We start from the raw sequence: 25,279 nt of genomic DNA, 5'->3' as shown, positions 1-25,279 counted from the left end.
TCAAAATGGGCACCCTACAGGCAAACTTGAAGAAATTGAGCAGACCGGCATGCTTTGCTCCCAGAAAATAAATAGGCATCAAACACCCACATGGGGGTTGGGGGGGGGGGGGGGCGGGGGGCAGTGGAAGAGGAAATAAAATTGGCTCTCTTAGTTCACACTCAACATAATGCTTTAGTATCCTCTCACTCATGGAAAGGGATGCTAGGGGAGGTATGTTGTTGGTAATCATTTACAAGTCCTGCATACAGTCTGCACATGCAATACTTACTTAAACACTATTTCCTCATGCTATTTTCAAAATGTTTCACTTTTCCAACATATTGTACTGAGTTAATCAGCCCTGGCTCAGTCCTCAAAATTGAACCTTCAAGCTCCATGGCACTGTGGGAGTAATCTTTTGTTTATACAAGAGGGCCAGAGGTTCAGGCAACAGGATGAAATGAATGACGTCGGGCAATTAGTTGGCCTCCCAAGCAAGTTTCCTTTCAAAAAAAAACAAAACCTTTATTCCAGTAGGTTTTAAACTTTTTTTTTATTTTTTAAATTCCACTCAGATTGCCTGTGGGGTTTTTATTTATATATATATATTTTTATATAAAATTTATTTTACACCTCTATTTCTACATTTTTGGCAATACGTAAATAAATGCACGTTGTGGCTGTTGTATAGATTAGTCTAGTCTATATTACACAACATTGCTGCTGCAGGAACCTACAGAAAACATATCCAGAAGACATCTTGCAGAAAATCAGCGAGAAAATAAAAATCCACTCAATCCATGTCATTTTACTCCTGGCAAAAAGTGAATAATCCAAGTAGTAAATAGCATTAAAGAACAAACAAAATATTAAGTAAACATTGTGTGTCAATAGTTACAATCACTCCTGCCTTAGTTTGCTGTCTATTTCATTAATACTAAAACAAAGGCTGTGATTTTAATTGTCAATAGTGGTATATATACCACTGATGTGTTATCAAACAGTTTTTTCTATTTCCTTCCAAACACCAAGTCAGAGCTAGTTTGAGGCTCAAATGAAAACATTTCGAGAGAACAATTCTGCCAACAAGTTTAAAATATCCTTTACTCAAAAAATGGACTTAGTTAAACATTCTATTAGATTATGTAAGCAAGTGGAAGCTTGCAAGACAACTGTAGTCCAACAAATATGATGGTGTAGGAATCTACGGATTCCTATCTAAATCACTGAGGTCGAGTCAGTTCAGTAAATTAACCGAATTTAATTAAACTGATGAACAAAACAAAATATGCAGGAGAAATCACAAAATATGCAGGAGAAATCACAAACAGGTCTGTACAGTAGCTAGTTCCACGAGGACTCAACTTAGAACCGCCCACCTCTGACGTCATGACGTTTCCCGCCACTCGGGGCACCATGTCATCGCGTTATTTCAGGGTTTTTACAGAAAGCTTGTTTACTCTAGCAAACGGACCTAGGTGCTGTAACATTGCTTTAAAGACAGTTATTCACTTGTACAGGAGTTCCTTGGTGGTTTTACCACAATGGGAGCAATTTATGGAAACTATGGGTCATTGCAACACTCTACTCTAATAAAAGAATTGTACACAATCCTCCTTTGCAATTTCTACTTCAGACATTGGAGCTAATGTTAACTTGGAGCTGAAGTTAACTTGCACAAAAATTCAAAATCAGTCCTGAAGTTATTTTTCCTTATTTCTTTTTGAAATTTGGCTAACTGGAGTATAATAGAATATGGATTTACCATCAAACCACATAAGCAAAACTCATGCATTCTACCACCATCATTTAAACCCCAAAATTAGGCCACTGCCTTGAAAGTACAAGTCTACTGGCTATATTTTTAATGTTAAGTTTGAGGTTTCTTGTGTTCCAGCAGCATGAGTTAAGAGTGCCATTATGCTGTAAACACTCGGCTCAGACCAACATTACAATGCTGGCTGCACCTTGCATCAAGCTCTGCTCCCAGGATGCTAATTTTTTGCACTATGCCTTCGCTTAAAAAAAAACCAAATACCAATAAATCTCCAAGAGATCTGATGGCTTTGCACTGGGCTTGAGTTATATACTGGGTGTCAAATTCAAGCAGTGAAAGACTATCAACAAGAGGTGATCTTACACCAGTTGGTTTGTGTGTGTCTGGGAGCAAGCTTGCTGACCCAAGTTACATAGCTGCTCTTGCATTACTGAGCATTTTAAACTGTTTAACAATGATGCTAAAGTGGTGGCATGTGTGGACCAATTGTCAGTGCACTCTTATCAAAAGTGGCTTGCACACTGAAAGCTTAGCAATGGATAGTTACCACAAATTTAAAGAAAATAGTTTTCAGTTGATTACAAGAATATTCTATGGCTGCTACAGACTGGAATCGAATGAAGCATTCTTAAATTATTGCAGAGACATGTCGTGTGTTTAGTCCTGCATATAGCATACACATCTGGTAATCATATGCTTAATTTATTAAAAAAGATAGCGGAGTGGTTTCTGCAGAGTTAAAATACAAGAGTTTTTTTTAAGCTGGTAAAGCAGCATTTATGGATGCACATGCTCATCTTTGGGGAGGTCATTTACAAAGTTTAGTTCAAATCTGTATTGGGTTTGAAGCTATGAATGCAACAAGATAGCATTCAGAAGACAGGCACAGGCAGCTTCCAAATAAATTCCCCACTTTGAGGCAGAGAATCATATAGCAATGAAGGAGGCCATTCAGCACATTGTGCCTGTGTCAACTCTTTGAAAGAGCTATCCAATTAGTCCCACGCCCCTGCAAATTTTTCCTTTCTAAGTATATATACACACAATTCCCTTTTGAGAGTTATTATTGAATCTGCTTCCAACATGCACTGCATTCACTCGCTGCATAAAATTATTTTGCCTCATTTTCCCTCTGGTTATTTTGCCAATTACTTTAAATCTGTGTCCTCTGGTTACCAACCCTCCTGCCAATGGGAAGAGTTTCAAAAACTCTACCTAATTTTGAACACTGCTATTAAATCTCCTCTTAACCATCTCTGCTCCAAGGAGAACAATCCCAGCTTCCCTAGTCTCTCCACATAACTGAAGTCTCTCATTCCTGGTACCATTCTAGTAAATCTCCTCTGCAACCTCTCCAAGGCCTGGGTATCCTTCTTAATGGGTGGTGCCCAGAACTGGACACATACTCTGAGGCCTAACCAGTGATTTAAAGGTTTAACATAACTTCCTTGCTTTTATACTCTTATGCTGTGGCAAAACCACCAATGATCTTCTGTACAAATGCATAACTGTCTTTAACCCAATGCTACAGCATCTGTGTTTGTTGGCTGAGTGTAAATAAGCTTTCTGCAAAAGCCCTGAAACAACGTGATGACGTCATCACGTTGGTCACGTGATGCCCCGAACGGCAGGAAACGTGATGACGTCAGAGTGGGAGGTTCTAAGCCCAGACCTCGCGTAACAAGCTGCTGAAAAGACCGGTTTGCTGTTGCTCCTGCATGTTTTTGTTTTGTTCACTTGTTTGATTAAATTCAGTTGAATTATTGAACTGACTCGGCTTCAGTGCTTCAGTTAGGGATAGATCGATTCCTACAATGCCTTTATTTATAAAGCCAAGAATACAGCATTTTTTGTAAATAAAGAAACAGCTTTAACTTGTCCTGGCACCTCCAAAAATGTGTATATGAACCCCTAGGTTTCTTTGTTCCTGCACTCTAAAATTGAGCCATTTAAATTTATACTGCCTCTCCTCATTCTTCCTACCAAAATGTATCACTTCACACTTCTCTGCATTAAATGTCATCTGCCATGTGTCTGCCCATTTGACCAGTTTGTCTGTATCCTCCTGAAGTCTACTACAATCCTCATTGTTTACTACATTTCCGGGTTTTGCGCCAACTGCAAACTTGGAAATTATGCCCTTTATACCAAAGTCCATGTCATTAACATAGATCAAAAAGGGCTGTGGTCCCAATACCAACCTCTGGGGGACACCACTGTATACCTCCCTCCAGTCTGAAAAACAACCGTTCACCACTACTCTGCTTTTTGTCCCTTAGCCAATTTTGTATCCACGTAGCTACTGCCCCTTTAAGCCATGGGCGTCAACTTTGCTAACAAGTCTATTATGTGGCACTTTATCAAACACACTTTGAAAGTTCATGTACACACACATCAACCGCACTATCCTCACAAAACCCTCTCCGTTACTTCAAAAGAACTCAATCAAGTGACAACTAATTTTGTCCCAGATTATGCTTTCCCCACCACTGATGTTTGGCTGACTGGTCTGTAGTTACTGGATTTATCCCTCTCCCCATTTTTGAACAGGAGTGTAACATTTGCAGGCCTCCAGTCCTCTAGCACCATTCCCATATCCAAGGTGAATTGAAAGATTGTAGCCAGAGCTATTTCAAAGCTTATTTCCCTCAGTAAACTAGGATGCATCCCATCTGGGCAGAGTGATTTTTCTATTCTGAGCGCTGCCAACATGTTGGCCCTGAAATTACGGTGCTTCTGACAGCGTACACTGTCGGAAGCCTTCCGAATGGCACCGCAAGTTTCACGTTTCCATGCATGCACTGCACATACATGAACTCCTGGAACTTGCGATCTATCAAGTTTCGCTTGGACAGATCCTTCGCATCCACTACAAAAATCAGTCGCTGGCGCAGAGTTGGACTATTTGCCCAGCTAATGCCCAGCAAATGCCCACGAAACCCTTCCACCTGGTAAAAGCAGGCGTAAGGCCTTCTTTTACCAGCATATGGGTTAAAATAAAAATTTTAATGATTCAAACATACACATACATTTAAAATTAATTTAGGTAAATTTTGGTCCATTTTAAAATGTTTACATTTATTTTTCAAAAAATTAATGTTTTTATCTTAAATGCTTAATTAAAGGGCCTTTTAATTAATTTTGATTATGGGAACATTTATTTTTATTTAAGTGGTGCGATCTCTTATTTATTTAGGGATTTCTAATACGCTTATGGGGATCCCAGACGTAAATGGAATCCCATAGCATCACAGGAATCTCCCTGATTGGTTGACGAACTGCATGCGCCCCTGAGATCCGTGGGCCTTTACACAGGTTACAGAGGCCCAGGACCCAAAGCTCTGGAGACACCAGGTTATGTTCGGATTTATTTTTCGGTTTGGAGATGTATACTTTTGGTACGCCTCCAACCACAAATTCAGAGCCGTTAAGTACCTCCACTTTATTTAAAGATTAATAAATTCAGGACTGCAATGGTACACTGTTCTTTCATTTAACAGCTTTAGGATTTTACTTGCAAATAACTTGCTGCAGAGTCAATCACAGTCTATGCCTAGAGCAAAATATACTAGCTAGCTCAAAAACAACAAAACCCCCATACTCAAACCAACACTTCCTGTTTCAATGACCCTGCTAAACATTAGAGCTATGCTTCAGTTCACCAATTCTGTAACGCTGCATGGTTCCCAGTTAGTTAGCTACCAAGCTGCATTTTAACACTATATAAAAAAAAAACTACACACCAACATTGTTCATGATCATGAATCAAGAACTACTCTTGTAAGTAGGTTTCTTGTTTGAGGAAATAATCAATACCATCTGACCAAATCAAGAGTAAAAACTACTGTAATAAAGCCATTAAATATTGAAATATGGCTAAATTGTTGTATAAAATCCAAGATCTTATTGAAGATTCTATTTTTGAGATTGCTTCACCAAAGCTTGTTACTTTATACCAAGAGATGCTAAACAACATGGGGTTTAAAACATGGTATAATACTATATTGAAACATTTGCTGCACTGCTATAGGTCAAAGAATATTCCTTCCTAGTGCTGCAACAAAGACAAATTCTGATTATCTATATTTAGCAAGCACTGAAGATCCTAATGCCATACACCTTTAACCTTTTGTATTTGAATTCTTTCCCATACTTGTTCAAATTGTCAGGCACCATGACCTCTAGCGCTGGATAAGTAGGGCGTCAGGATTGAAGACATCATACAAGCTGCCAATTTAAAATGGCAGACTTGCTGATGTAAAGCAAAAGGTGACTCTACTCAACCTTCAGATTTGCTACAGTAGAGTCTCCATATTCAGTCTACTCCTGTTAGTTCAGTAACTTCTGCTTGGAAAATGTTACAATTTGTATTAAGCAACTTTGAATTAAGACTAGACTACATCAAAGCTGAAGGGGTCAATGGAGAAACACGGAGTCAAATCTTCAAAACATCCAAAAATCTTCACATCAATTCTCTGTTAGAGATGTTGAACATTAATCCTTTACTGTATGTGGGAATCATGTTTGCAAAATTACTAGTGTTTATCTTGGTGTCTACACTATCTATAAAAACTGGTCAAGAAGTTTAAACATATGTACATTAATGTACAGAAACAGGGTTATCTAAACTGGTTTAAAGTGTGTAGCATACAGTAGCGGATTTATAATAACAGGTTATTAAAATATTTACAATATACAGTACTGTATTAAAATAGGTTTATATATTTGCTACATACAATATTACAGTAGTTCAGGCTCTAATCAAAAATTTCTACTGGGCTATGTCATTCTTCCTTGAATTATTTTTTTGCACAGGTTGTAGCATACTAGGCCACTTTTACACATTGGTATCATTCAACATTCGTGGAAACCTGCACTTTTCCCCTCCTCCCCACCAATTACCAATGCTTTACCAGTTCGTGCATACTGTTGTTGTAATCTTCCTCCTCATATTTCAGCGTGACAGCATCGGATTTCTGCATTTGTAAGCTCAGCACCGGTTTCCTGATTACCACCCATGTGTATACATGTTAAAGTCAGTGTTATCTACTTAGGAAGTTTATTTTGTCATGTGCTAGCTTATTTATAGCTTCATCTGTAAGAGAAGGCTCTTCCTTAATTGCTTTACTCATGAAAACCCTAGCCGAAGCACGATTTTTTGATGGTCTGCTCAGTCATCTTATTCCATGCACAGTGACTAATCTGCATAGCCTACAGGGGACAGATGTTGCCCATCACTTCTACCCTCTCTATGAATTCAATCATGTTGCTCATTAGGTAGCACAAGTAGATAACATTGAAATATCTTATGCCTTCATGCATAGGTTGATTATGTTTCATATTTGGGGAAGGTAGATAATCTTTGTTGCTCTGAGGCACCAAGTGTCTTTCCAGGCAAATGGGACAATTATTTATAAAGATAATCTGTCTCCTCAGTCTAATTATGCCCCTCAAATCCCTGAACCCACTCTGCAAAAAGAGTCCTATTGTCATCCAAGCCGTTTGCAGGTTACTGGGAACATGCACAAATTTTTTACAACACTACGGTTTTACAAGTTTTCTGATAAACATTAGAAGTCTTTCCTCACCACTCATGCTGGCATAATGCAAGGAGCTATTTGCAGTTTTCCTGCCTGACCATTTCTCTCCTAGGAAACCAATTAGATTACGGTTGAACTGATAAATTAAGCTATCCTCCTCTATAGCAAAAACCTCTGGAGGGTAAATACACAACCATGCAGAATGCTTTGTGTGTTGTCAATCCTCAGTTATTTCCAGTGTGACAGACTTGATGGTACTTCAAAAAATTGTTTGGACTCATTCTTTAAACAGCTCAGCAGTGCATTTCGGCAGCCACCACTATGGTAAAAAAATCTATTTTTCCAAGTACCACTGCAAACCTTTTCAACACCAACTAACTTCATAGCAATCTTCATGTGTTTTCACTTTGCTATTTCTGCCATCCCTCATGCTCATTGCAAGGTTAAGAAAAGTTGAATTGTATTGTGTATACTACAACCCCTAATTAGATTAGGTAGGAAAAGCCATAAGTACAATACAGACCATTAGCTGCATTGACTAGGTTTGCAGTCTTATCCATGAAAAAAATATTGACCCGTATTTTCTGATCGGAGGCTTCCTGCGTGCGGAGGCCTCCGATCTGGAAAAAAATCTATGCCCTTACCGGAGGGCTCTGGAGGTCCAGACATTTCCGCTACTGGGTCTCTGCTCTACAAAATGCGCAGGGCCCAGGTATCCCAGGGGCATATGTGGCTCGCAAGCGTCCCTGGGATCACATGGGCCATGGAAAACCAATGGAAGAAGGGAATCCCCCTTCATACTTGACAGGTCTCAGCTTAGACCAGTCAGAAGTATGAATGGGGATCACTCAAAAAACACATCAAAACATTAAATACATTTTTTTTTTTTTTTTTTTAAAAACCATCACGTTTTTAAAATTAGTTAAAATTACATTGAATATTTTAAACAAAAATTTAATTCTTGGAAAGAAAATTAAAGTTTTTTTTACAGGGCTAAAAATGAACTTAACTTTTATTTTTTTTATATAAAGTATTTAAAAATTATAAATGGCCCAGAAATTCGGGTCGGAGGCTTCCCGCGGGTGCAAGCCTCCGACCTGCACTTACCTAGTGCGCCGGCCGTTGAGCTGTGGGCCTGCGTGGGATTCCGATCCTGGGCCTGCTCCAACTGCCGGCGCGCAGTGCTTGCGTATCCCAGGGGCGCAGTTAGTTCGAAGCATCCCCTGGGATCACGTGGGCCATGGAGAACCAATGGTAGCAGGGAATCTGTATTCATGGATTGGACAGGAAGACCTGTCAAATCTATGACTACAATTCAGCCCCAAAACATAAACTTCAAATAAATGTTTTTTAAAAATCACATTTTAAAAATAATTACATAATTATTTTAAAACAATAATTTAAATTTGAAAAAAATTAGTTTCTAACAGGGCTAAAAAATAAACTTACCTTTCTTTAAAGTATTTAAAAATAATAAACTTGTGGCAAAAATGTTTTAATTTAACTCAATTCACCACTTACCTTGTTAAAAGCAGGCCTTGCGACTGCTTTTTACAAGCGTAGCTCCCAGAGACTTACCCTCCACGAAAAAAAACAGAAGTTCCAGGCATACGCGCTGCCTGTCCGGCACACGCGTTGGACCCGTGAACTCCTTCCTTTAACGGAACGGAAGTTCCGGTTTCCCGCACATGCGCAGTGCATGCACGAAACTAGCACATTCATTGGGCCTACACGCAAGTACCCCGTGCGTACTCACCCGTGGAGACCCGAAGTTCTGGCCCAATAGGAGTGAAAAACATTTTTTTTTAAAACTTTTAAAACTCATGCTGGTAAAAGCAGGCCTTACGCCTGCATTTACCAGGTGTAAGATTAAGGGTTTTCAGTGGGCAGAGGTTCTGCAGAAAGCGAAACTCTCCCCCCACAGAGGCACTTCTCTAGGGCAGGCGGATGATCTATCAAGAGGATTCGTGACAGATCAGAAGTGTCGGTTTTTAGCGCATGCCTGAAACCGGCACTTGCGAAGTCCCTATGGGTGTGTACACAGCTCGTTCACACCCGTAGGGATCGGAAAATATGGACCAATAGCATAGCACAGCAGTGTTCCACTAAATATGCCATCAACCTTTAGCTTGGCTTTGATGTGTCCATAAAAAGGTACAGAATAAGTGGTATGGCCACTTTTTATTTAAAAATTCAATTTGTTTAATATCACTTGTTAACAGGCTACTGGTTTAAGAGTATGCATTACTGAATTACTAACAAATCACCAACTGACTAAGCTGCAGAAGAGTCTGAAATTTCCAAAGCCACAAAGTACCTTACAACATAAATCTCATTTGATGCTTGTAGGATCTTGCTGTGTGCATAGTGGATGTTGCATTTAACTATTCAACAGTGACTGCACTTCAAAAGTAATTCATTGGCTGTGAAGAACTTTGAGACATCCTGAAGACATTAAAAAAGGTACAATATAAATGAAGCTCTGTCTTTTCCTCCTTTTTGCACTGATCCAAAGGCTTGCTGTACTCTCCATGAAGGACAAGATGACCAAAAATTTCCTCCAACTTAATGTTAACAGAATTGAGGCCAAATGCTTTGATTCCCCCCAGCACCTACATGCCTTCAGCCAAGTCAGGAAATGTAGAACCTCCAGGTACTGCTCGAATCCAAGCTAATCATTCTCCCCTGCATGCATTCCTTTACAAATGCCACTTTCTTCCATTCTGCTTCTCCCCTTCACTGCTGAAATCCTAGGCCATGCTTTTATCATTTTAAAAGCTCAATTCTAACTCTTTGTAGCCATTTCCACAAATTACAATATTCAAAATAGCATGGCCTGCATCCTCAGTCACTAAGTACTGCACCATCACTCCTGTCTATTCCAAGCTGCACTGACTTTCTACGCCCTAGAAAATTGACTGTCCTCACTTTCAAATCCTTTTCTCTTGAATCCACTTTAATGGTCTGCTCCAGCCACAAGTGCCCTCTGCAGCCTCTGCTCTTCCCATACCAGATCACTCTGTTCCTTGCTCCCTCGGTCACAGTTACCTTTGGCCATTATAGATCAGCTCTCTGGAACTCTCGCCTAGATCCCAATTCCGAAAGTTTCTAAAATCCCTTATATCATTGACTGTACTACCAACCATTTCAATCTTGCCCGTTTACCCCTTTCCCTTCTTCCTCAATGCAAAGTGCTTCACATCTTCCTTATATGAGCATTATTATAAAAGTGTAATATCAAAATAGTTGCTTTTTTTTTAATAAAAGAAGTAGAGTTTACCAAATATCTGCCCTCTCTTTCACCACATCATTCATTCTCGTTCTCCGGCCACGATCAATGGCACTTTCATTCTAGTCTCTCAGAAGCATGCCAATGACGACTGATAGCAGAATTTTCCCTCACTCCCTCTAGGATGCCACACCTACACTCAGCATCTTCCAGTGAGGGCACAAGATAGAGGACAAAACTGTGGCAGGCGATCTACATTAGCATGCTGCACTGACAGCACCCCAGTATCAATCATAAATAAGGTGACAGCGGCCAAAGATCAGACGCCCGACAAAAATAGGCATCCTTGATTAGTTTTGAAAACTGCAGATAAGCTTTGACTTTTTTTTATAAAAAGAAAAGCACACACACAATTAAGGTAGCCAAGCTGATCACGCCATGCTCCAGCTGCGCTCTCTCTAGGTTCAGATGAAACACAGCTTATCGGAGCTACTACTAGCAGCTTTAGAGTTGAGGTAAGATATGCCACTCTGAACATCGGTGGAATCATGCAATATTCCTCTCTCTAAGCTAAGTGGATCCCACTTTGTATCTACCCAAAACAATCAACTTCTTTTCACTACATACTGCATCATTCAGGAGAACTTAATCCCACCATTTCATCACAACATACATTACATAAGCAAATAATCAACTAAATATTGCATAAACTATACAATATTACATCAGCAGACTATTGTAAAACATTTATAGTACAGTTGCAGTCCATTGGAATATTAACACATACTGCCTCAGATGTAGGAAATGAGTTCCCACCAGTCATTCCAGAGTTCCTGTTCTCAGCCACACTGCTGTGGAGAAATACCCAGGAGAAGCCAAGTGTTTCCTCATAGGGAAGGCAAGGGAACAAAATGGGGAAAATCATTGCATACATTCACACACCTACTAATGGCCTGTTTCACTGACAGTGGCACAACAACAAAACCACAACCAACACCACCATCGAGGGGGGACTGGGCATACGTAGCACATTCAGCTGATAGATGGCAGGCGGCATCAAAACCTTTAAATTAGGGGGAAATAAATTGAGGCGAGGAAAATGACCATAGAACAAGATAGCTCATCTTTTCCAAATGCAATTTGTTTGCATCGGATTTCTGGAAAAAATAATATTTTCCACACACCACGAAGCTGCATCTTCTGGCGAGTAAAAAAGTCAAGAGAGAAAGCACGTGGTCTTAATCAATGACAACATTAGGATTGTGGAGAAATTAAACTGGGATTTAAAAAGTTACAAGATTGGCTTATTGGGAAGACCAAAGCCATTGTCTTCAGTCCCTGCCACAAACTCCGTTCCCTAGCCACCGACTCCAGTCTTCTCCCTGGCAACTGTCTGAGGCTAAACCAGACTATTTGCAACCTTGCTGTCATATTTGACCCAGAGATGAGCTTCCGACCACATATTCGTGCCATTACTAAGACCACCTATTTCCACATCTAACATCACCAGACTCTGCCCCTACTTCAGCTCCTCTGCTACTTAAACTCTCATCCATGCCACGTTCTTGCCATGGAGGGAGTGCAGCGAAGATTCACCAGGCTGATACCTGGGATGGCAGGAATGACATATGAGGAGAGATTGTGTCGATTGGGCTTATACTCACTGGAGTTTAGAAGATTGAGAGGGGATCTCATCGAAACCTATAAAATTCTGTCAGGTCTGGACAGACTAGATGCAGGAAGGATGTTTCTGATGGCCGGGGAGTCCAGAACCAGGGGTCATAGTCTAAGGATAAGGGGTAAGCCATTTAGGACTGAAATGGAGGAATTTCTTCACCCAGAGTGGTGAACCGGTGGAATTCTCTGCCACAGAGGGCGGTGGAGGCCAGTTCATTAAATATATTCAAGAAAGAGTTGGATATATTTCTTGAGGCTAAAAGGGATCAAGGGATATGGGGAAAAGGCAGGGACAGGGTACTGAATTTGGATGATCAGCCATGATCACATTGAATGGTGGAGCAGGCTCGAAGGGCCGAATGGCCTACTCCTATCTTCTATGTTTGTTACCTCCTCCCATGTTCTACCCTCTGTAAACTTGGTCATCCAAAACTCTGCTACCGGTGTCCTAACTCGCACCAAGTCCCGATCACCCATCACCCAAACATTGGCTCCCAGTTAAAATCATAGAATGGTTACAGCACAGAAGGAGGCTATTCAGCCCGTCGAACCCATGCAAGAGCAGTTCAGCTAGTCCCACTCCCCTGCCCTTGCCCCGTCACCCTGCAATTTTTTTCCCCTTCAGGTACTTAATCTAATTCCCTTTTGAAAGCCACGATCGAGTCTGCCTCCACCACCCTTCCAGATGCTAACCACTCGCTGAGTAAAAAAGTTTTTCCTCACATCACCTTCGGTTCTTTTGCCAATCACCTTAAATCTGTATCTAGCTCTCAACCCTTCTGCCAATGGGAACAATTCCCTCTATCTACTCTGTCTAGACCCCGCATGATTTTGAACACCTCTATCAAATCTCCTCTCAACCTTCTCTGCTCCAAGGAGAACAACCCCAGCTTCTCCAGTCTATCCATGTAACTGAAGTCCCTCATCCTTGGAACCATTCTCGTAAATCTTTTCTGCACCCTCTCGAAGGCCTTCACATCCTTTCTAAAGTGCGGTGCCCGGAATTGGACACAATACTCCAGTTGAGGCTGAACCAGTGTTTTATAATGGTTCATAACTTCCTTGCTTTTGTACTCTATGCCTCTATTTATGAAGCCCAGGATCCTGTATGCTTTAACCACTTTCTCAACCTGCCCTGCCACCTTCAACAATTTGTGCACATATACCCCTGGGTCTCTGTTCATGCATCCCCTTTAGAATTGTACCCTTTCGTTTATATTGCCTCTCCTCGTTCTTCCTAAAAAAGTATCACTTTGCACTTTTCTGCATTAAAATTTCATCCGCCACATGTCCGCCCATTCCACCAGCCCGTCTGCCTTCTCGAAGTCCATCACTCCCCTCCTCACTGTTCACTATACTTCCAAGTTTTGTGTCATCTGCAAATTTTAAAATTGTGCTCTGTACACCAAAGTCCAAGTCATTAATATATATTAAGAAAAGCAGTGGTCCTAGAACCGACCCCTGGGGAACACTACTGTGTACCTTCCTCCAGTCCGAAAAACAACCAACCATTCACCACGGCTCTGTTTCCTGTCACTTAGCCAATTTCGTATCCATGCTGCCAGTGTCCCTTTTATTCCATGGGCTACAACTTTGCTGGCAAGCCTATTATGTGGCACTTTATCAAACGCCTAGATTTTAAAATTCTTATCCTGGTTTTCAAATCTTTCCATGACCTCGCCATCTCTAATCTCCTCCAGCCCCAGAACCCTCCAAGATATCTGCACTCCTCTAATTCTGGCCTCTTGAGCATCCCTGATTTTAATCGCTCCACCCTTGGTGGCCGTGCCTTCAGCTCTGGAATTCAATCCCTAAACATCCCAGCATCGCTTCCTCTTTCCTCCTTTAAGACACTGCTTAAAACCTACCTCTTTGACCATACTTTTGATCACCTGCCCTAATATCTCATGTGGCTCGGTGTCGAATTTTGTTTTATAACGCTCCTGTGAAGCGCCTTAGGATGTTTCACTGTGTTAAAGGTGACACACGCACGCACACACACGCCATTGTAAACAGCAGCACAAGCCAAATAAAAGATAAAACATGATGGCAATAGATTAGGTTACAGCAAGCTCATTTTCTGTTGGAGTGTTTCATGCATCACCAAGTCTCAAACAGCTTCATCGAACATTCAATGCAGAAAATCTAGAGATGTGCCTTTTTATACTTGTACATCATCAATTTCAAGAACTGTAGTAATATTTCAGCACCAAACATGCACTTTTAATAGTTATTTTGAGAATGCTTGGATTCTAAATATTTCTCAACTTATACTGCAGAATTCTAAATTAGAGAGACCAGCACATTTCTCAGTGAACAGTAGGAGTGTGATGTCCAATGCAACAAGACGACACTCAAAATATGTAGCTCAGGGTAGTCACATATAGGAAGGCACTTTGGAAGCTAATAAAATGTTTTCAAACACCTGTGTATACAGCATGCAAAACTATTTTCTTCTATTACTGCTCATGGAAATCCCATGATGCTGGTCACAATGAGTCATAAATACATTATTTTAAAGTGCCACATTGGTGCATTATGCTATATATTGTAAGGGCCAATACATAATGCAAAATCTCTTTTATTACATTGTACTCTGGGATTTTTACCACCATTTGCAATTGAATCCCACAACTCTGCAGTTAAGCTATAAATTAAGAGCTTGGTTATTATATTTTCTTTCATATATGTATTGGCAGGGTAGAGGGATCCCAAACTGCTTCACAGCCAATTACTTTTTTGAAGCAAAGTCAGTCATATAGATCTCTCTCGTACTTGTTTTTTTTTAAAAAACATGAGAAAAAGAACAAGTATTTAAAATGAAACATTCCTTGAATTAACCCTAGGTTGCATGTGCAGTAGGGACCTACACTTACTCTGGAGAAAGTGATCCAGTCAAAGCCCAGACTTTTCAAACAGACCTCAAAGTAAATGCTTTAATGAACAGAATAAAAGACAATTCTATGGGAAAAGGTTCATCATGTTGTGCAAGTTTTTCATGCTATTTTGTTGAAAATCTTATTTTGGACATTACAAATTTACTTACAAAAAATAATGGATGAAATGACTTTTTTTCCCCCATTATTACTACAAATGATTTGATTGACATTCTTTTATTTGTAACTTCTAGTGACTGGCCATTCAGATTGGATGTTTTCACAAATCCTTACTAGTTTCTCAGCTGTAATTTTTTTTAAGCTGCTTTCATGGTTTTTTCTCTCTCAAGTCCCTTGCCTCTTCAGTTCTGATTTGCTGCTTTTTTACTTTGAGCTATTAAACATAGCATGACAGGGAGCAAGTATTACACATCAATATATTACTAATAGATTTCCCTTAATGTTACATAGCATAAAACAAAGTATCCTCTAATTCACAGTAACACTCAATATATCAAAACACTGATTTACAGTGGTTAAATAAGACAAATTGTGCTATGATAGGAGTACGACAGATATTTTTGGGCACAAATTCAATAATTATAGATGTGTGTGCAAACTACAAATCAGTGGCTTTGATTACTATTAAAAGCTTGACAATGATTATTATAGGTAGGAAATATATTATTGCAGGTAGGAAATATATTATTGCAGGTAGGAAGGAAGTAGTTGTAGCAACTGCATGTAGCAATACTAGCTAGTTGGGAGAGGAGGCAGCCTGTCGAAGTTAGCAATATTGGAAGGCGAGCCCCGAGGTTTAGCAGCATAGAATGCGGGGACATTAGCGTGCATGAGTGGGTGCGAAAATCTGCAAGAACTAAGAAGATGGTTGATGGATGTGGGAGCACTGGTTGTATGTTTGGCTAGATTGGGAAGGAGGTACTAAAGTCTGGTAGGAACGGGGTGTTTCAATTTGGCAGTCCAATGGGGGTTTGGGGGAGGAGAAAGAGGGGGAAAAGGAGGTGTTGGGTTTGGCAATGATGGGAGGTGGTACTATGGCATGGGAAATTGGGGAAAGGTGTTACTGGGCATGGGAACACTGGAAAGAAGATTGTGGGTGCCACTAACAAATACATAGTGTGGAGATTTTTTTTCCAGGGGGGGAAAAAGAGAGAGAGAATGACACCAGGAGGAAGAGGAGGCATGGGTGCTCAGTATGCAGGAGCCAAGAAATGTGGGAGTGCCATGAGAAAGACATGAAAAGGCAGAGAGAATCCAGTCAGTCAATGGTGAGCAGAGTCAGAAAGAAAAAGAGGAGAGAGAGAGAGAAAAAATGGAAACAATATATACATAACTATTGTCAGCTGTTTAGTCTGGTCATTTATTTGGAAAATTAATTGAGCATAGATATTTTATAACCAACATTAGAATTTTTTGTAAACATACAACATGCAAAATGTAAATACATATTTTAATATTAAGCATTTTAGTGTTGAAAAGCAAACAAAGACTTCAAGATCATAGTAATTTTTTTTAATTTCATCCCCCCAACCACAGCCTCACTCCACCATACATGAAATTTTCAGCTATAATATTCCAATCTGTATCCACTACCCTCCAACTTAAGATTAATAAATTACCATTACCTAGGTCAATGTGGCAGCCATTCTGTCCCACAAACAGCAGTGAAATGAATGACCAGTTGATGAAATTTGAGGAGGGAGGAATGTTGGCTCATACACCAGGAAAACTTCCTGCTCCTCTTCGATTTGTTCCATGGGATTTTTAATATCCATCTCAACAAGTAAAAGGAACCTCATTTGTCTCATCTGAAGAATTGTACGTTCCACAATGAATGTCAGCCTAGCTTAAGTTTTGAGCTCAAACCCAAAACCTTCTAACCTGAAGGCGGGAGCGATACCAAATGAGCCAAACTGACATGATTGCCCCTAGCGTCCTCTGTTTCACAAGGGGCCAAACTTCGTCCATTATGGCCAGCCTTGTATAACCATCTTTGAAAGCCACTTCACCTTGTTACCCCTCTGCATTTAAAAGCCTTCTAAAACTCCTCAGACTTGGTTGCCCTCCAAATTCTTCTACTTTCTGGTGACATGCATAGCTTCCCCAGCTTGCAGAAGAACATTTCAGAATTACATAAGCCAGTATTTACATAAGCATTTTCTAGCTAGTCTAACAGCTATTTATATTTATTTGTTCAAGCTTAATTTCTCCTTATACCCCATCCCAATCAACAACAAAAAACAGGAGCTGCTTGGCTTCTGGCGCAATGACACAAGTCATGGTTATGGTCCTGGACTAGCAACCCAGAAGTCACGCGTTCAAACTCAGCCACGGCAAGCTGTAAAACTGAATTCACCAAGTGGACTAGAACCAGAATAGAATTATGAAATCTGCCAAAAATGTCATAAAAACCCAACTGATTCATTAATGCCCTTCAGGGAAAATAACCTGGTCTGGCTTATACATGACTCCAGTTTCACACAATGTGGTTGTCTCTCAATGTCCTCAGGACAACTAGGGATGGGCAATAAATGCTGCGCCACCCACATAAAAAGTTATTAAAAAACCTTGCAAAGGAAGTGGTGCAGATATGCTAGATGACATTAAACTGTACAGATAGAGTTACAAAGCTTCATTTTCGCAGAATAGTAATTAATTTAATGGTGGATCTGTGCTCGTTTGTTTGCAGCAAGTTTCTGTACATGGAACTGCAAACTATTGTGGCAACACGTTCACATGTCTATTTCAGAGCTTTTTAATGCCTAACTTTCAACAAAAAGTTATCAATTGAAATATACACACATTTCTGGACAGGAGTAACAGAATTTATAATTCAAGGCACTGATAAATCATTCCAACAACATACAGGTTACCATCACAATGATGATATTTAACAATAAACAGGCAAACAACAATAATATGGAAAAGGAAAGGTACAGGCACAGAGCTCCCACACCCTCGCCCCACTTTGCAAGGAGCAGAAATACAAAAAACAGAGACTTTCATAACTTTCATAAGAGCAGACCCTCATGTCAAGTGAAATGTCATCACTTGTCTCCAGAGAACTGGATGGCAATAGTGTATTGTGAAAAGGACGTTAATTAAATATCATGTCCTAATCAAATCCACAGGAAGATCAATGATACAATGCAATGGGGTTGGGTGTGACAGACATGTTTGTGATTGACATTACCGCCTACAGTATTGTGGCCAAAAATGGCTCAGCTAAGGGACAAATCCAGAAAATGTGCAAGTGGGAGCCAACTCCTCCACACCCTCTCCAATTATCATAACTTCAGAACATAAATAGTGCAACCACAATGCCATGTAGTCGTTTCTTTGCCCCTCCTCCCTTCACAGGCAGTTGCTGGTTGATCGGTTGGAACCTGCAGCTTAAAAGCCTTCCATTCTTCATTAGAAATTTTACAATTAAAATCAACTATCCAAGCCACTTGCAAGAAAAGGAGCTCGTTATGTTTATGGAAAAATCATAGGATAGAACTGTGTAACAGCCATTTGTGTCAGCTGAACCATTCCAAAAAAAGCCTGAACACTTGCCTGGGAATCCAACATGTAGGAAATGATAGATCAGAAGACCACCCCAACCCCCCAAAACAGAATCCATTAGATTTAAGATCATACTTACCTTGTTGGAAAGCAAAGGAACAGAATCAGCAATTGGGAAAGCCAGCATCAACAAGACAATCCAAAGTCATGCCCAAACTATAGAACAACCCCTCTAACCCCAAGCAAAGATTTTCATAAGTTGTCCAACAGGAAAGAGCAGGCAGCCCTTATAGCATAAACAGTGGCAGCATACATTTTGCCAAATCTCATGACAGCAGGCAAAAATGGTACAAGTCTCAAGCAATGTTCCCGCTAAGCTGTGTGGCCGCACAGCAGTCTGGACGTCCCGCGCAGGCCGCTCACCAGCTTTTACATGGGAGAAACCGCGCATGCGTGAAAATTACAATGGGCCGCGCAGCCACTTAAAGGGACCGCACACCAAAAAAGAGGGAACATTGGAGACAGAAACCTTCTTGAAAGGCAATTATGAATGGAAATAGGTGATGAAACCATCTATTCCACCTCCACCCAAAAAGATGCAGAGCTTCTGACTAGACACAAGCATGGCTATTCAAGATATAGGCAATTGAAAGGAAAAGTTATCACACTCAAATCAATTGGGAGTTGCAATACCTCAAAGTCTAATCCACAGACACCCAACATTCATACAAATTGTAGAATGTTCCAATCAAATTCCAAAAAAGGACAGAATGTGGAGGAAGGATTTTTGAAATAGAAAGTTTAATATGGGAAAAATAATTTTAAAAAAACATCAACTCTGCCCAAAGGGAAAATAGAGATGATGGGGTTGGGGGGTGTGATGAGATGCCTTAAATTGGTTCTTAACCTCACAAATTATCTTATGTGGTGGGGGGGGGGGGGGGGGGTGGATGGAACAGTTAGCATGGTGCAGATCATTTCCCACAAATACCAAGAACCTGTGCTGACCAACACATCATTACAGCTTGCAGGTCAGAAGGGCACCAATAGCATGCCGTTTGCATTTCACCCTCCCACCTGTATAAGCATGCTACTGTTCACCTTAATACAAAAAGGGAGATTCAAATACAATTTTCCTCACAGTCTAAGCAATTTCTCAATTCAAGATTCAAACTTTCTATCATAATAATTTTCAGTCTTAGCTGCAAATTGACAGAAAATGCAAAATAATCTGTGTTAGGATCCTCAATCTCCCTAGAGTAAGGACGTCACACTTGCAATCCAGCAGCAACTCGGTCTTTGCACTTGTATTTCTTGTTTGCCGATTTGTCTTGTTTGAATGCAAGAGTCTACAGGTTTCAAAAGAGCTGTTACCACTGTTGACTTACTGGTAGATAAATTCTAAATTGGAACAGCAAGATGTGTTAGTATCACAACTTTAAATATACGCAAATTAATAGGAACATGGATTTAAACTTTAGATGTAGCCCACAAGGTTCCATTGTATGCAGCTATGCCAAGCTTGGCCAGCACACAGGCAGAGTTCACTGAATAGCAATGAGTGGTATATTTTCCCTTCTCTAGCTGAGGAGTGCTCCTGCTTCCCCTCTGGCAGGAGCTAGCTAACGCAGACCATCCCAGATATCAAACCTGGGGCTAGGCTCAGCTACTCACTGGCTAAAGTTGCTGAGCTCAGAACAAGATAGATTACAAATTTAAAAATTCACAAGCGGACTCTGGAGAGCACAATAATTGGTTAGAACCAAGTAACATGGTCTTGCTTTCAGCTTCAAAAACATCAATTAATGGTTTGATCGGACCAGGCTCTAAAATGAGACAGTTGATGAAATAGAAAAGGGAGTCACACAAATACTACCTCATTCTTTTAGATGCTGCTCCCAAAAGTTTATATAGGTCATGAACTAAACCATCTGATTCATATGAAGCTAGGTAAGATGCTAAAAGCAGAGTCAGAATGGCTGGCACAGATAAACTGGAGCTACAGTATTTTCTGGCCAATTAATGCAAAATATATCAGTATTCACAAGCCAATACACACAGCTACTAAGAATGTACTTTCACCATCAGCTTTCTAAAGTTGAAGTAAATATTGTAGGAGCTCCCTAATGGTTCAGCAAGTTTATCCATAGAGTGGTTAAGCCATACGGACCACAAAATATCCAAAGATCAAAACACAATCTGGACTAAGCTAACCGATCTCAGCTAGGGTGGAACTAGAAGTGCCACAACTGACTTCAAGGCCCCAGTGTTACGGATGGGGAAGAGAAATCATTCCGAACGGCTTCTATGCCCAATTGTTATCTATCCGCCCCTGCTGGGAATTGGTGCACACAACACGATCAAGCTTATGGCCTCTCGTCTTAATAGCCTCTCACAGCCAAGCTTCACAGGAAGAATAACTACTTGGGCAAAGTACAGGAGGGCGACTAGTGCCCATGGAACCATAATCATCATGGAATCAGTTCCTTCAAGGGAAAAGGGGTGAATAAAGAACTATATTTAGATAAAAAGGCAAGAATTGTTCCTTTGTGTCTAGTTACAAAACAGATGCTGATAATCAAATCTAAAAGTTCAGACCATTGTTAAAAAAAATTACACTGAGCAAGGGATTTAACCTTCCCTCCTCCAGAAAAGCATAGCGAGTTTACATAAATGTGACTTTTGGTAATTCAGAATCCAAAAGTTAGTGTAAAGCCATTTTTAAAGGCCTGTGTGGTACACAACTGATCAATGTTTCCATTTTACTCCCCCTCCTCATGTACAAGGGTTGCAAGATAAAGTTTTATTTCTTAGAAATCCTTCAAGTTCAGTTTTTGTTTTACATTACAGTATGTAATTTCAATGAAAGTTCAACATAAATCTAGTACAAGTTGAGTTTTTCAGTGAAAACAAAAGCAGATTGGTGAAGTCAATAAAGACCATTGACTGCAAAGAACCAGTTGATGGATTTCAAGAATTGCACAATACAATCCCCTAGAAAATATCAATACAATGAAAATGGAACTTGACTTATTCAGTTACTGTAAACCAGTCACCTGATCATCCTTCATGATTTATTACACTAGTATTCCCAAGCAGAAAGTTAATGTACATACATTAAATCATGTTCTACTGAAATGGATAATCGAAACCATTTGGACATTAAGTTAGTAACATACTCCTTACTCAATTAAAGATGAAACCAGTGTAGAAATTACCTCCAGCTCTGGTCATCATACAGATATTTTCTTGATCCACAAACACTTGAATGGGGTCAACCAATACTAGTATCCCATCAGATTTTTGATTTCTGTCAGTCATTCCTCAGTTGAGAATGCTGGCTATTATATAACAAATACATGAAACAAAAATTACATGACCAAGACTGTTTTGCAGTCGCACAAATCAAATGATGTATGTTTTTCTACTGAAAACTAGTGATTACTGTATTAACAGGACAACCAATTGCCTAATTTGATGCTATTTTAATAAAGTTACTAAACTTGGCTAACAAGCATGGAGAAAGGCATTAAAAAAAACTTGGTTAATTTGAAGGTTTGAAAGAAAATGACTAGCTGCGTTAACAATTACCTCCCAACAGATACAAACATTTTACATGTAATATATCTAAAGATCAATTTGAGATTCGAAGATAAAAGGTTTCTTAGAAACCTGTTGCTCCATTGTGGTTTACGATTATCGCAGGGTCCTGGAGAGAAGCTCCCAAGTGATGTGTGTGGAGACAAATATATGTCCTTTTTAAAAAATAGTTGAAGTTATTACTAACAAAAGGCTTTTGGATTTCCTGGTTTTTCTGGTCAATTCTGTAATCACATGAAATTTCCAACTTGAAATCTTCACACCTAGTAGCCAATATTGACATTGATTGATTAACAAAGCTCATTAGTGTCAAGGGCTGCTGAAATGTGTTTTCCTCCTTCATTCTCCCTCGTTCACAATCTCTAATATGGGAAAGCATTAAGAGCAAGGCATTTCCCCTGAAGGAGCAGGAAGTACTTAACCACTTTCACACCCTGCCTATAATTTCATGAGCAACACTGTTGAGTCTTGGAGCAAACTTGGCTTAACTTGCACGATCCAAGCAAACTGCAGAATTGGGCAGGAAGGGCATGATAAGCTCAGTAAGATAATGCATGTTTTGACACCTTGATTCTTAGTTTTGATTTTTTAAATAGTTTTGCGTGTGTGTTATTTAAAAGAAAAATTCTTAGATAAAACCACTAGCAATGACCAAAAATTCAAGCCTATTGATAAATATTACATAAAATAAAAGCAGATGGAAAGGTTAAACAAATGCTGTTAATAAACAATTTGTAATTACTTAATTACTAACTGATGCGATATTAAAAAAAAGGGACAAAATTGCAATGCCTTTGTAACAGACTACCACCAATTAGGTGACCTGTATAATATTAGTCTTTGAATACACTAATAAATTAAAAGCCAAACAAATTGGAAACTTACATAAAGCAGTGTTATTCAGGATAATGTAGGTAGGTATTAAAATGCAATTTGGATGCTTAAGCTCTCTCCAGAGTGAGAGTTTAAAGATATCTAACCCTAATTGCACATAACGCAAAACATTTTTAAATAGCTGGCACAAAACAGGCGCAGCTGTTAAATTAATGCAACACCAAAAAAAAATGACTCAAAGCACATGCTGTGCATCAATGTGGCATTTTCAACACCTGCATATCTTTTAAAATAGTCTCCCACTAATCTGATAATTTTCTTTAAGATTTAATTTCATTGAGTACTTTGTATACATGAAATCAAAAAAATTAGGTAAAAAATGTAAATGTATTGCACATTAGATACATTAATGTCAGCGAACCCTCAGATTGAATTATTTAGCCAATAAATGAGTTAGTTGCATAGCTAATAAATTCAAGACCTCATAGAAATTACATTTGTTTAATTGCAACAGAGCCAGTTTTTCAAAGATCAGGTTTCAAATGAAATACACACTTACAGGTTGATGGATTTTAGATCAATTAAAAAAAGTCATAATTTATCGCCAGACTTAAATGCTACATTTTCTCCTCCTCACATGCAGGATTTGAGAGTTTAAATATTTGCACTATGTGTAGGTACGTACAGATTGCTGGAAATACTATCAGGATTTACTTTTGCCATCCACATTTGGTACTAACACTAACATTTATGGGTACAAGAGCCACTACATGACTTGATCACATAATCCAGGCATGCACTTTAATGCAGTACTGAGGGTGCTGTCTTTTGGATGAGATGTTAAACCTAGACCCCCGTCTGCTGTTTCAGGTGGACAGAAAAGTTAGGCGATTTCCTCGTGACCCGGCCAATGTTTATCCCTCGACCAACATCACAACACAGATTATCTGGTCATTTGTCTCATTGTTGTTTATGGGATTTGCCATGAGCAAATTGACTGCCATGGTTCCGTACATTACAACAGTGACTACACTTCAAAAGTACTTACTTGACTGCGAAGCACTTGGGACATGCGGAGGTTGTGAAAGGCATTATATTAATGCAAGTTTGTTCCTTCTTCATTAAAAAAAAGTACAGTTCCATTACAGTGATCGTCTCTCAAAGGCTGAGCCGACCAACTTTCTTGATGGGTGGGTAACTGAGAAAGAAAGGCGAGCAGGCACCCCACCCCCCCCGATGTCTTTCTTAAACAGATTCATATTTTGACTGAAGTCTCGGTGAATAACTCTTAAAACTAGTACGCAACAAATCTCAGAATACCAAACAATACAACTTACAAGATTCTTCTCAGATCCCACATAGCTCAGACTTGGAACTTTTTTTTATGGCAAGTCAATCAAAAGCAGAAATTCAGTATTTAGACACAAGAATCTATAAATAAATAAATACAGTAGCTGCAAAGAGTAAGACAATTCAATAGTCTGAGCAATAGAACGCCTATCTCCTAATCAGATGGCTTGAGTTCCAGGGCATGAATCTCTCAGTTGTGAGGCTCACTCGCTCTCAAAACAATCCGCTAGTTGAAAATCATGAGGAGTTTTGATGGGAGGGGCTGGGGAGAAGGAAGGGCGCTAACTCTATCCCACAAGCTAGTGCACAGGCGCAAAACATAATCAAAAAGCCTAATGGAATATTCAACTTTATTTAAAGGAGATTGGAATTCAAAAGCGAGTAATTAATGCTTCCGCTGTAGAAAGCCTTGGTTATAACCCATCTCGAGTACTGCATCAGTTTTGGACACAGAACCTTAGGAAAGATATATTGGCCCGAGATTTGTAGTCAGCGGCAAAGCGACAACAATCGCTGCTGATCTCAAAGAATGCTGCCCACAAAGATCTCTGTGGCACAAATTTTAGCTTTCTCAAACTTAATTTGACCGTAGCACTCTCAAAAGGGAATCCCTAACGTACAGCAGCAGTGATGTCATCAAGCTGTCTAAGCAGCCAATCACATTGAAGAATTCTCAGAGAGCAAACCAGGAAATAAAAAGCACTGATCATATTTTGTCTCTGTAAAATTTTAAAAAAGTAAAATAAAGATCGAGACATACACATGGGGTTAAGGTAGAAGCTGAAATATGATTAACTTTTTTTTTTTTTTTTTAATTTAAAAATCTAGTCATTTTTAATCAGAATGGAGAAATTTGACATTACACAAATATAAAATTAGTTTTTCA

General features: G+C 39.6%; 1 protein-coding gene across 5 annotated transcripts in view; it reads right to left on the bottom strand.

Moving 5' to 3' along the window:
- Positions 1–25,279, bottom strand: part of samd4a (sterile alpha motif domain containing 4A) — a 191,612-nt gene that overhangs the window by 160,134 nt on the left and 6,199 nt on the right. The window contains exon 1 of one of the 5 annotated variants that reach the window (XM_086003217.1): positions 21,828–22,062. The exons of the other annotated variants lie outside the window; for them this stretch is intronic. Within the exon in view, the coding sequence (XP_085859343.1) occupies positions 21,828–21,930 (103 nt within the window). The 5' untranslated portion in view covers positions 21,931–22,062. Of the gene's footprint in view, positions 1–21,827; positions 22,063–25,279 lie in introns of those variants that run through there. 5 annotated transcript variants of the gene reach the window in all.

This window comes from Somniosus microcephalus, chromosome 12 (genome assembly GCF_052327205.1).
Source record: "Somniosus microcephalus isolate GS21.2 chromosome 12, FLI_Smic_1.0, whole genome shotgun sequence".
Taxonomy (NCBI): domain Eukaryota; kingdom Metazoa; phylum Chordata; class Chondrichthyes; order Squaliformes; family Somniosidae; genus Somniosus; species Somniosus microcephalus.
Note: the sequence above shows the minus strand (reverse complement) of the source record. Positions and strands in the feature narration are given on the sequence as shown.